This window comes from Mastigoproctus giganteus, chromosome 5 (assembly GCF_048544385.1).
Source record: "Mastigoproctus giganteus isolate SK-2022 chromosome 5, ASM4854438v1, whole genome shotgun sequence".
NCBI lineage: Eukaryota > Metazoa > Arthropoda > Arachnida > Uropygi > Thelyphonidae > Mastigoproctus > Mastigoproctus giganteus.
Window position 1 is genome coordinate 207058661 of NC_143579.1, and position 14028 is coordinate 207072688.

Here is a 14028-nt window from a genome sequence, read left to right on the forward strand (position 1 = left end):
CCCCTAGTGCAGATCAAGGAGCCGAAACTTTCAAAAAAGAACATGTTAAAATTATTGAAGAGGGGTATTATGTGTTATACTTCTCAACAAGTTTTTAACATAGATGAAGCAGGACTTTTGAAACGAATGCCTAAAAGAAGTTTCATATTGAAAGAAGAAAAAACAAGTTTCAAAGGGGCGAAGGATCAGTTGACTTTATTGTTGGGTGGTAACGCTGTGGGCCATTTAAAATTAATACCCCTTTTAGTTTATTTGGAAGAGGGCCAAAGTTCAACTCAAAATCCACATATTTTTCATGATTAAATTCATCCATTAAATTAAATCAATTAAATTCATGATTTTAATTGGAATTTTAAGTTTAATTTTGATACGTAAGTAGTTACCACATAATTATATACGTATGTAATGCAGAATATTTTATGTGTACAAATGTTTGAATATTAAATATTTTGACCGACATTTGTGCATCTTTTCATTACCGTTTATTATTGATTAGGAAATATCCTATGGCACCGACCGCAGCTCACAAATACATATGTTACCTTATGGGAAAGCGGCGCTCACTTAGCGCGGGTTCACTTAGCGCTCTGTTTTTCCGGAACGAATGATCAGCGTTAAGCGGGGGTCACTTGTACTGTTATTATTACTCTTTGTGTTTCCCTTATATAATAGTTCTCAATACCTTCATCTTCCTCTCATTCTTTTTGATTTTTTATATATTATGAAAACTGTTGCAGTCTGAATCAAAAGCTTTCACATACAGGACCACACTTAAACTGGGTTGCCCATATCTGTCTGTCTGATGGAATGTTGGTGAATGTTGAGGGTTAGGTGCTTGAAATGGAATGGTAGAATATGTAAGTACTGCTTGTGATGGTAGATTGAGAGAAAAAATTCTATTATTGTTAGAGCCATCACAAATGTAGAGGTGGAGAAATAATATTGAGTTCTTCAAGAGATAAGGCATAAAGTGAGTCCCAAGTGAGTTTGAGGGACAAGGAGGTTTGTTTACTTGTTGTTATAAGATTAAAAGAAGAATTTGGCTTTATTTCAATACACATGGATAGCCATGAAAAAGATTAGTTGCTAGCAGAGCCGGAACTAGGTAATCCTACACCTGGGGCAAAATGTTTTAAATAAGCCCCCACTATATGCAGGTAGTCAATTTTTCAGTAGGGTAACTAGGGTCGTCAGCACCCGGGGGACATCATGTCTTCCTGGCACCCCTGATTGTAATAGATAATTCATTCAGTTTGCGCCCCTGAAGCTCGCTGCCCCTGGGAAATTTCCCGCTATGCACCTCCACTTGCTACGCTTCTGCAATTTTTATGAATTTATAAAAATTAATATTGCAACGGTCTGCGATTTGCATATATTTATTAATAAAATAATTTAAATAATACAATGAATATAACAAAACAAAAATATCAAAGAAAAAGAAACTTACAAATATTTGTTTATATCTGCAGAAAATTTAATTCTGTATAAACTACAAAGAAAGTACATATAACTACAAAGAAATTAGAAAAGCAGATAGTTTGTTTATATATCTAGTATAAAATCGTGGAAAAAAATTACTTTTAACATTATATCAACTTCATAAATAATGAAGGTGTATTATTTTAATTGAATTTTTATCGCTTTGAAGGACCTTTCATAAGACGCTACTGTTACAGGCAGTAAGAAAAATTCATAGAGCTATTTCTGTATTTGGATAAGATTCTATTAGACAATACTCATGAATGAATTGGAGAATTATAAAGGGATTGCAGATTTTATATCCTGCAGAATTGATAAAACATGAGTTTTCAAATATCTGTTGAAATATCTTACGTATTTAAATCTTTGCTGTATTTTAATGCAAGGTCAGAAGCAGACTTCTGCAAGTCAGATTTATTAATTAATGCAAGTGAAGTTCCAAATATAAAATCAAAATCTGAAGAAATAGTATTCAGTTTTTCAAATCTAGTGCTTAAGCCATTTATAAGAACATCCAAAACATTTAATTTCAATACAAAATTGTTGTCTGACAGATTAAATTAAATTGTCTGAAGATTTGTAAAGTGTCGTTCTTTTGTCTTTCTTCTTCTTTCATATGGAAATGTAACTGGTATATCCATTTTTCTGCTGTGGTAGCAGCATATCCGAAAATATCTGAAATTCACTTTCGTATATTTCTTGGAGATTTTATCATCAATCCGCTTATTAATTGGGAAGAGTTGTGTATGCAAAGTGTTGTAGCTTGTATTGCTTTATTTACAGTCAATATTATGAAGAATTTTATTCCATATAGCCAATCTTCATAAAAATGGATAGTCTACTTGTAAAAGCAGACAGAGCAATACTGATAGTTCTATATTTGCAGATGTACCTTCAATATTAATTAAGACTTCACAAACTTTTGTTATTTTTAAGAACAAAGATTTTATAGCTCGTCCTTTGGATGACCATTTTGTGTCTGTGTGTCCTTTAAGTGAAATCTCCAAAGTATTCATTAACATTTCCCATCGAATAGTGGAACCAGAAAAAAAAAGAAAATATTTTTTGAACAATGCCAAAAAAACTTATCATTCCAAACATTACTGATGCTGTTACACCAGCTAAATTAAGACTATGTGCCTAACATGGTACAAACGTGGCAAATTCATTTTTTTTTTTTTTTAATTATTGCCTGTACACTTATATTTCCATGCCATATTGACCCCATTATAATATTCATGCCCCCTTACATTTTTAATGTCAAGCCCATCCTTTTCTAATTTGGTAAGAATTTATGTTGCCAATTCAATGGCAGCCTTTTCTTTATTTTATATGAAATCAATGAAACTCTCTTCTATTGATATTTTTCCATCAATAATTTGCACATATCTAATTATTTGGGACATTTATTCATCATGTTTCTGTAGAATGAAGAAAATTGAAATTTTCTTCATTCTACAGAAACTTTTAAATGTAATTACCAAAAGGAAATCAAAAAATTTGCTATAAAGAAGTTCATTAAACACAGGTCCAACTGTAATTAAATCAAAAATGAAGCAATTTTAAAATATATAACTGGTCGAATGTGCCCTTAAAATGCTGCACCTGGGGCTGGCGCACCTTAGTTCCGGCTCTGGTTGCTAGGCAAACTAGGTTTCCAAAAAAAAAAGTGGAAAATGGGTTGTCATATCTGGGAAGCTCATGAGATTACCAGGTTGATATAAACCTGGTAATCTCATGAGCTTTAGATATAAGTTTGAAATCTAAAGTTTTCAAACTTATATATATATATTTTTTTTTTTTTTCCCAGTAAATGAAATTTTATATTTGGTTCTTTTAAAAAGGTCTGTTGAGTCATTCTAAATTTCATTCAAATTGGACCAATACAAATCTAGCAACTATTATTTATTTTTTTTCATATGTATCATATGGGCCAGCATTTCCCAAACTGGGAACCAGTTACAGAAGGTCTGCAAAACGGACCCCTAATTCATTAAACATAAAACTTTGAATTTTCTTTTCAGAAAACCCAGTGTTCACATGCGATCGTGTGTATATGTTATATATTAGATAGTATGAATCAGAGCTGTAATACTCAATATGTTCTACGTTGATAATAATATTAGTAAATTAATAAGAGGAGTTTACCTCAATATAGTACGTGGAACACTTCCGTATGATACCCTCCAGAAATTAAAACGGGAAAAACGAAAAAATCGACAACTTACCGGTACATTAAAGTAAAAAATAAATAATTAAAGTAAAATATAAATAATTAAATAATCAATTTAACACAATTCAAAATCAATTCAAAACAATTAAAATTCAAATTAACGCCATTAAAAGAATCTAACGAAAATATTCAAAATTTTTGAATATTTTCGTTAGATTCTTTTAATGGCGTTAATTTGAATTTTAATTGTTTTGAATTGATTTTGAATTGTGTTAAATTGATTATTTAATTATTTATATTTTACTTTAATTATTTATTTTTTACTTTAATGTACCGGTAAGTTGTCGATTTTTTCGTTTTTCCCGTTTTAATTTCTGGAGGGTATCATACGGAAGTGTTCCACGTACTATATTGAGGTAAACTCCTCTTATTAATTTACTAATATGTTATATATATAAAAGTGCAGCCATTATCAACCCACTGCAGGATGGAAGCCTCCTCAACAATTCATGCTGAGGGAAATGGACCATAATCTGCCACGCTAGTCCATTGCGGGTTGGCAGATCGACCGTATTCAGCAATCAGGGGCTTGAACCCCGGTCTACTCAAAGAGCGTGTGCTACTGCACTCCCGCTCCTGACCACTCGGCTACGGAGGCCGTATTATACATTATATATATGGGCCCACAAACTTTTTTGATTTTTGAAAAACTTTTTTTTCCCTAAACTTTTTTGATTTTTGAATGAGTCCGTAAATCTCAGTAGTTTGGGAACCACTGACATAGACTATTCATTCAGTTCTGTAAATACTCATTAATACACTTATATTGATATTTTGTTTTTCCATTATTTATTTTTTTATTTATTTTAATTTTTGTAGAAAACTTGCTGGTAGAACTTTGTTTATCACAGGGGCAAGTAGAGGCATTGGGAAGTCTATAGCTTTAAAAGCTGCAAAGGATGGTGCAAATATAGTTATTGCTGCCAAAACAGCTGAACCTCACCCAAAACTTCCAGGAACAATATATACTGCTGCAAAAGAATGTGAGTCACATTTTGACTATTAGTTCTCTCTCTCTCTCTCTCTCTCTCTCTCTCTCTCTCTCTTCAGGTATGTATACATATATACACACAACACACATATAACATTATATTATTTATTAAAAATAAGTCAAACTCGGCTGTAGCATCATTGAGGGGATCATAATATTCTTGATGTTATTTCCACAAAGTGAAGTTATAATCAAGGTTGACAATTTTTTAAATTGTATTGAAATTAGTAGAAATTTAATAATGGTATTTAATTAACAGATACTGTTTCACTTTCCTATATGCTGCACACACAATACAGATATATTTAAAAATATATAGGTAGCTGGGTGGTCAGTAGGTGAGGGTACAGAAGCACATGCACTTTGAGTAACCATGGTCAAGCCCATATGACTACTGATTATGGTAGGGTTCTTGTATCTCTAACTTGTGAACTCCTCTGACCTTACTTGGTCATCCCATAGTATAAACAAAAAATTTATTTATTTATTTGGGTATTTTACACACTGTATTTTCTTTTGAATGATTTACATTCAATTGTCTAAAAGAAGTAAAATTTTTTGATTATGTCTCCATTTGTCATGATCCCAACGAAGTAGCTCAAATTCAAACAAGGTTAATGTCATCCAAGCTACTTTTATTTTCACTACATCAAACAGGTAATTTTTTAACGTTTTTGAAAAATTGCAGATTTTTATAGTTTTTTAAGAAAAAAATTTCTTTCTTTACAATGCCATTCAAATGAACACAAACAAGGACTGTGATATGATCTATTGACAGTTATCCTATCTACACACTTTTTACTCTTGAATTTTAACATTCTGTCAGGAGTTAATTTAAAGGTTTGCCAAATTTAAATATTTCAGAAGTTGTATTTCTTTTGATTCACCTGTAACTTTTTCAAAACATGGTGCCACAACTTAAATTGATCTGTCCAACAGTTGAACACAGTTCTCAATTCTAAATAAAAATTGTCTGCATACTAGGATATTTTTACTCCTTTGCTGTTTAAACTGCTTTAAAAGAGCCTTGTCAATTTCAGAATGTTTAGGTTTACATATGCATTTCATTTTGCTACAGTTCTTTTCACATGACTGGATAATTTTTTATTTTGGATTCCAAATTATGTGCAGGTTGAGTTTGATAGCTGAAATTCATGAGAAACAATACATTTCTTCTACCTGTTTTCTATTTCTCTAGTAAGTTTCATTCTATGCTCAATACTTGGGAAGGATCTAGAGTTGCTTGAACAAGTACAGAGGAGGGCAACAAGATTGGTGAGGGGAATGAAGGTCCTTTTACCAAGAAGGGCTTAAGTTCTGCAAATTGCAGTGTCTGGAGACTAGGCACCTGTGAGGTGATCTGATTGAGGTGTATAGGCCTTGAATGGGTTGGGGCTCAATGAGGCTCAATTCTTATGGGATTCTTCCTCTTGCTCAGATTACGAACTTGAGGGGGTATAAATTCAAATTGAGGAAAGAAAGAAATGTAGAATAGATGTGTGGAAATTTGCCTTTAGCCAGCGGGTAGTTGATTGCTGGAACAAACTTCCATCTGTTGTTGTGGAAGTTGATAGCTTAAATAAATTCAAGGAGGAACTGGACAAACTTTTAGAGAGAATGGATGTGTGTGGTTTTTTTGGCTGATGCTACATAAGCTTGTTTTCTTGCATCACATGCCTCTCTTACTACTACTGCTTAACTTTTTCCTTGCTGTCCCTTCTAAAAGTACTGTGTTGTATGGGGATAAAAACCATCTCTTAATCTTTGTAAGAGAATAATGCAAACTCACCAGAATTCAAAATGAAAACATTCTAAAGCAGAGGTCAGGTACACACATGCTGGTGATAAAAAAAAAAATGCTGGAGACTACTTTTTGAGTTCTTGAAAAATTTCTCTCAAGACTCAAATTTTTCTAACAAGCATGTTTAATAACAATACATTGTTTAGAGAGAAATCAGTTTGCACTACAGTGATAAACAGGTAGAAAGGGACTGGTTTGGTTACATAATCAAAGCTTCCCCTGTTCACATAAAATATTGTTAACAGTGATGCCACATCATCACCTATGCCTACAGGTTTTAGCATCATGATCTTCTGTGTAAGGTGCCATGTGCCAAGCATTTTTCGAGGCCAGGTGACATTACTGCAACTTATAGAGTGCTCTTGATAAGTGAATAACTTTATTTTTAAGTTCCTGTCTTTCTCTCAACAGGTTCATTTAAAAACAGTTCCATACTTGAAAACTACAAGTCGGAACACAGAAAGGAAATTCACCTTTCTTTTTCTTTTTCATATAATTTTAGTAGCACTAACTAACTAACTAACACTTCAACTGCTTGGCCTCCTAGCAGCACTGCTCCTGCCTCCCTGTGGTGGGGCCAGAAACCTTGGCGGAAAAGTCCTGCAGCCAAAGACCAAAAGGAGCAAACATGACAAGCACAGACCATGTTTCTGCTACTGAAATTAGCAGACACTTAAAACATCAGACAGGGTTTGGAATGTACTGTTTAGATATCCAGCTTTTACAGTTTTTGGAGTGTTGAAATCTTCAGCTCTACTGCTACTGAAATTAGCAGAAAACTAGATGAAATGGGTTCAGGTACAGCTAAGCGACAAAAGACAGAGACACTCCCTCTGGTTGCACCACTGTTCTTAATTATTCATTCCAAGAACAAACAATCCATTGGAAGTTTGTCACCATTTTGAATCCAAAAAACTTTCAAAAGCATAGCTAGTTCCCCTAAAACAGTCAGAAGACTAAAATCAAGGGATTTGCTAGTAGAGATGACAAACCAAAAATAAGCTGAGCATCTAATGAAAGCAACAACTTTTGGACATATTCCAATAACAGTTACTCCTCATTCCACCCTGAATACCTTGAGGGGGACTAATTACTGAATAGGACCTCAATGTTCCCAAAGTTGAAATCAAAGAAGAGGTGAAAGGTCAAAGGGTTATTCAAGTCAAAAGAATAACAATTAAAAGAGATGGAGAAATTATCCCAACGAGGAATATAATTCTGACCTTCAACACTCCAAAAACTGTAAAAGCTGGATATCTAAACAGTACATTCCAAACCCTGTCTGATGTTTTAAGTGTCAGAAGTACAGACAGTATGCAGAAGTTCCGCTATCTGTGCAAAATGTGGGTCACGAGAACATACACAAGACTGTACAGCACAAATTTCAAAATGTCCCAACTGCAAAGGAGAACATAATGTCTACTCGAAAGACTGTGAAGAATGGAAGAGAGAAAAGAGAATACAGAAATATAAAGTAGAAAACAATGTAACATATCAAGAAGCTAAAGGAACAATACAACCACAAAGAACAAATAGACCATCTTATGCACAAGCAACACAAACTTATAAAACAATAGAAACACAGACAGAAGTAACAATCCCACCAAAAAAGTCCATTTCAGATTGGGCATGCTCACTGCTCATTGACCCAAAACCAAAACCAGACCATGCAGCAAAAACGGCAACAGGCATCATACCATCATCCACCAAAGTACCATTTACAGACTACAGATGTTGCATCAAACTGAATAGCAAGGAACAGTGGCAAAAAATATGGAACGAACAAACCTATAATAAACTTTTTCAAATTAAACCAGTTTTAAAACAGTTGAAAACCAGTGAAAGACAGGTCTGAAAAGAAGAAGTAACCCTTGCCAGGTTAAGGATAGGACATACATATCTTACTCATTCCTATCTACTTAGAGCTGAAGAACCACCTCAGTGTAATCAGTGCCATGTACAACAAACGGTTAAACATTTACTACTAGATTGTCCAGCTTTTATAAACCAAAGAAAGATAGCCTTTAGGTCTAAAATTAATATTCAAGATGCTTTTGTTTTGGAAAACATTTTAAGTAAAGAAAGTAATACACAAGAAATCTTTCACAACCTAAGATTAATATGCTTGTATAATCATATATAAAAAAAGAAAAAAAAATGAATACAATTGAACTTCATCTCCAAATAAAGTCAGTCTTTAATTTGAACTACTGTTGCAAGAGACCACACTTGAAAATAAAAAACCATGAGAGGTGCATTATGGCCACAGAAGCTGATGTGCCAAAACTAACAAACAACAACAACTTCTGCATAAGGAAGCTGACATATGGTTGTAACTGAGGTAAAATGCCATAATTTGCCTCATTTTAGGAAGGATGTAGAACTGCTGGAACGAGTACAGAGAAGGGCAACAAGATTAATGAATGGAACAAAGGGGTTGCTTTTACAAAGAAAGGCTTAAGTTTTGCAAATTACAGTATCTAGAGATTAGGCACCTGCAAAGTGATCTAATTGAGGTGTTTAAGGCTTCGAATGGATTGAGCAAGCTCAGTGCTGATGGGATTCTTCCTCTTTTCTCAGACTACACACAAAATTCGAATTGAGGAAAGGCAGTTGTAGAATAGATATGTGGAAATTTGCCTACAGCCAACAGTTGGTTGATTGCTGAAACAAGCCTCCATCTGTAGTTGTGGAAGTGGATAGTTTGAACAAACTCAAGGAAGAACTAGACAAAGTATTAAAGGGGATGGATAGATAAAACAGGTTTTTTTTTTTTTTTTTTGCTGATGCTGTATAAGTTTGCATCATTTGCCATTATTAATACTAATGAAGAAAAACAACTCTGGGAATACAGACGGTTATGAGAAAAAAAAAAGGTAGGTTTAGTTGGGTATGGATAACATATTTGAATTCACCCTTGATGTCAGGCTGGGTCAAACCAAACAGTCATTATACCAGGTAGGGCAAAATTTAAATTTCGGACCGGCAGACTTCTTATGTGAATAAGCTAAAAAAATTTTTGATTCCACAATTATGCCTTTGAGGCAATGACCTCTGAGACACTTAGTTCCAGTAAGATGAAGCAACATCACATACTGGCCAGCAGTTAAATAAAATCTTAAGAATTTGCATTTATGAAAACCAATCTCCTTGTTTTGGGAAACAAAAGGGAATCAAATTAATAACTGCTGTGTCTACTCATACTCAGGCCATCTCTTCACCAATAGCAGTGACTTGCCCTTAATGCCAAACTGCTCCAGTTTGTACAGCAATCTTTTATGTGCAATTGTATCAAAAACTTTTCCAAAAATTAAGTATATGATGCCAAAATTATTTTTTTATTCCAGTTACTTTGTTACTGCACCACAGTAGCCAATCAGATTGCTCAGATAAGATCACACTTTAACAAATCTGTGCTGTTACTGCAGTCAAACTGCATTCCTGTCTAGATGGTCCTGCATCACTTCTTTAATCAGTGACTCCATTATTTTCTAAAGAACAGAAGTCAAGCTAACAGGTCCATTATTACTCACATCACCCTTTGACTCCCCCACCCAAGGATTCTCTCATAATTATGGCTAAAGTTTTGCTTACCTCCTTTGCTGCCTCCCTTAATATAACTGAATAAATCTCGTCCACCCCAAGTGCCTTTTTTATGTTTAGCTTCAACAATTTCTCTTCCACTCAATTATCACAAAATCATTTAGCTCACTGTTAAGAGTTTGACGAACATCTGGCATCCTTTTCAATAATGACTTTCTCATCCTTGAATGTAGATGACCAAAATACCTATTCAGTTTGTGAGCAACCTGAGCAGGATTATCAACAGTTAAACCATTAATATCTTGCAGACCAATGTAATTCATCTCCTTCCTTCTAGTGTTTGCATAAGTAAAAAAGTCTTTGCTCTTTTTCTTTGCATCATTTGTCAAGGATTTCTCATAATAATACCTTAGCTTGCCTAACCTTTGTGACTTTATTGCAGACTAGTTTATATCTACTGTAGGCTTTTGTATCACCTCATAATTTATATGCATCCTGCATTTTTCTTCACTGCCACAAATGCCATCTGTTCATCTGATATTCATATTTGTCTAAGCTTTGAACAGTATACCTTAATTGGTAAAAAAAATGCTAGTAGCTTACACAATTACTTTCTTGACTGCTTCCCATTCAGAATTTTGGTCCCACTGTATAGAAATTAAAAACTTTCTAAGACCACTGTAAGCATTAGTATTAGTAGAGGCATACGATGCAAGAAAGCAAGCAAGCTTATGCAGCATCAGCCAAAAAAAAAAACAGTCCCATTTCATCCCTCCATTCATTCCAAATGCCTGTCCAGCTCAGCCTTAAATTTATTTAGGCTATTAGCTTCCACAACAAAAGATGGAAAAGCCTGTTCCATCAATCAATTTTTACCCACTGGATAAAGGCAAATTTCCGCACATCTATTCTAAAACTATCTTTCCTCAATTTGAAACTGTGCCCCCTCAGGTTCTGAGCAAGACGAAGAATCCCATCAGCATTCAGCTTGCTCAACCCATTCAAGGCCTTACACCTCAATCAGATCACCTCACAGGTGCTTACTCTCCAGGCGCTGTAATTTGCAGAACTTAAGCCTTTCTTGGTAAGAGCACCCCTTTGTTCCCCTCACCAATCTTGTTGCTCTTCTTTGTACTTGTTCTAGCAACTCTACATCCTTCCTAAAATGAGGCCTCCAGACCTGTACACAGTACTCTGGGTGTGGCCTGACCATTGCCTTGTATAACAGGATTATCACCTCCCTGTCCCTGCTAGCAAAATTCCTATATATTATTGACAAGACTCCGTGACCTACACTGGCAGCCCGTCTGCACTGCTCAGCGAACTTCATATTTGGCTGCACAATTACCCCCCCCCGGTCTTTTTTACTTTCCACTTTCCTGGGTGTAGTTCTACCCAGTTGGTATGTTTCTCTTCGGTTATTGATACCCATATGCAGTACAGTAAACCCCCGGTATTCGCGGGTTACGTTCCTGAGAAATGCCGCGAATACCAAAAAACGCGAATACTGAGTTATGGCTCCCATAGTAATAAAGGGGTTCCATTCCAAAGTATGAAATATATAAGAAAAACTAGTCTAAAATTTTGTCTATATATATGTATTATATGTACCTTCATAATATGACTATGTACATAGAGAAATGCAAGCATAAGGCATAGAAATGAAAATAAAAAACAATTTAATATTAATTGTAATATTTATTAGAAATTTCAAACAAATCTTTCAATCCAGCGCCTTTGCTATAGCTAAAAAACTTATCCCGCCAGTTCTATCACCAGTTTCGCTGAAGTGTTGATAAAGGTGTTTTGCCTTTTCACGAATGATGAGTGAACTTAAGGGAATTTTATTTTGAGTTCGGTCTTCTATCCACAGATTTAAAGCTTTTTCCATTTTTTCTAATTTAACATCACAAGTTACAGAGCAAATTTTTTAAGCAATTAGTGCATTTTCACGGACACTACGGCGGATTTTTCCTTCTGATTTCTTGGTTGATCGTACCTTTGACTTATTGATTTTATAATGTTTTGCCACTGACGAGACACTTTCACCATTAGAAATTTTGTCTAATAACTGAATTTTACTCGCTAATGTCATCACCTTCTTTGATCGGCATATCGAGATGGCATCTTGTCCCATCTTGCGGTTTCTAAAGGACATTTATGTAAGTGCCGATCTTAGTTAGCCGATGTCATTTCATGTTCTGCTCAACTTGTAGTCCTTTTTCGCTGTAATTACTACTTCTTTCATTTTTACATTTTGACTATTATCTTTGCTTTGATCTATTAATTATTATTTAGTTGTTATTATTATTATTATTTATTTATTTATTTTTTTTTATAAATCAAAATCACTTGTATAAACAACTAAATGTAAGATTCCTCTGGCTTTCTGTGTAAGGAATCACTAGTGTATAAAATTTATGTTAATAAAGAATCTTATTATTATTATTATTATCTTTTCACAATTCCTTTGTTATTCGTAGCCATATTTTTGTAGGGGTTAGAAAAGAATTTGTCCACAATAAAGTCACTTTCTTCCGTTAACACGCTCGAAAAAGTCTGTTTACGCTAACACACTGCAAAACGGTAGATTTTTCACTTTTGTAAGCATATACATTGATAAATTTATTCAATTTATAAGCATATAAATTAAAAGCAAATGATGAAACCTTCCATGACAAGCGCATATCACATACTGAACAAGGATTGGCGAGAACCATCCACGCTCGTGATTTTGTCACCCCTCTCCCCCCACCCACTGAGTGCTGTTTTGACCTCAAAAGATGATTTTAGCCACCCCCATGTTTTTTTATGGTGGAAAATGTTCACGGCGATTTAAAATTCACATTTTTTTAGGTTTCATTTTATATTAAATCAGCGACCGCAAATACGCGAAACCACAAATACAGATACTGCGAATAGCGGGGGTTTACTGTATTTTGCATTTGTCAATGTTAAACTCCAGTTGTCACTTCTCAGCCCATTTTTCCAACTTATCTAGATCCAGTTGGAGTAGCATATTGTCATTGCTGTTGTTAACAACCCTGCCAACCTTTGTATCATCTGCAAACTTGGACATTAAACCTGATATACCTTCATCAATATCATTAATAAATATACAAAACAATGGGCCCAACAACGAACCCTGGGGAACTCTACTAATAACATTTGTCCACGAAGAGCAGTGTTCATTGATTACTACTCTGTTGTTGTCTTCCACTCAACCATCCCTTTATCCATTGTAGGAGCTTACCCTTGATGCCATACCTCTCCAATTTGTACAGTAGTCTTCCATGTGCAACGGTATCAAAAGTTTTCCTAAAATCCAAGTATATGATATCAAAATTATTTTTGGCATTCAGTTCCTTTGTGACCACATCATAATAAGCAATCAAATTGGTCAGACAAGACCTCCCTTTGACAAATCCATGCTGTGTCTTAACTATTACTGCTGTCTTGTCTAGATGATCCTGTAATGCTTCTTTAACCAGTGATTCCATTATTTTCCTCGGAACACAAGTTAAACTAACAGGTCTGTAGTTACTTGTGTCACCTTTTGAACCTCCTTTGTGAATTTGTGATACATTTGCACACCTCCAGTCCATGGGGACCTCCCCTGAGTCCTAGGAAGCTCTCATAATTATGGCTGAGGGTTTGCTTACTTCCTTTGCTGCCTCCTTTAATATAACTGGATAGATCCCGTCCACCCCAGGTGCCTTCCTTATGTTTAACTTCAACAATTTCTCCTCCACTTTGCTCTCAATTATTACAAAATCACTTAGCGTTTGATAAACTTCTGGCACTCCCCCCATTGAATAACTCCTCATGTGTGAATTTAGATGCAAAATACTCATTCAATTTATCAGTTACCTGAGCATGATCATCAAGAGTCAACCCATCTATGTTAAGTGGTCCAATCTGATTCATCCCTTTCCTTCTACAGTTTACATAAGTAAAGAACTCCTCATTGTTTTTCTTTGC

At 34.7% G+C, this 14028-nt stretch overlaps 1 protein-coding gene across 1 annotated transcript in view; it reads left to right on the top strand.

Moving 5' to 3' along the window:
• Hsdl2 (Hydroxysteroid dehydrogenase like 2) overlaps nucleotides 1-14028 on the top strand; it is a 91120-nt gene that overhangs the window by 20983 nt on the left and 56109 nt on the right. The window contains exon 2 of the mRNA XM_090374777.1: nucleotides 4532-4695. Within this exon, the coding sequence (XP_090230903.1) occupies nucleotides 4532-4695 (164 nt within the window). The remainder of the gene's footprint in view (nucleotides 1-4531; nucleotides 4696-14028) is intronic.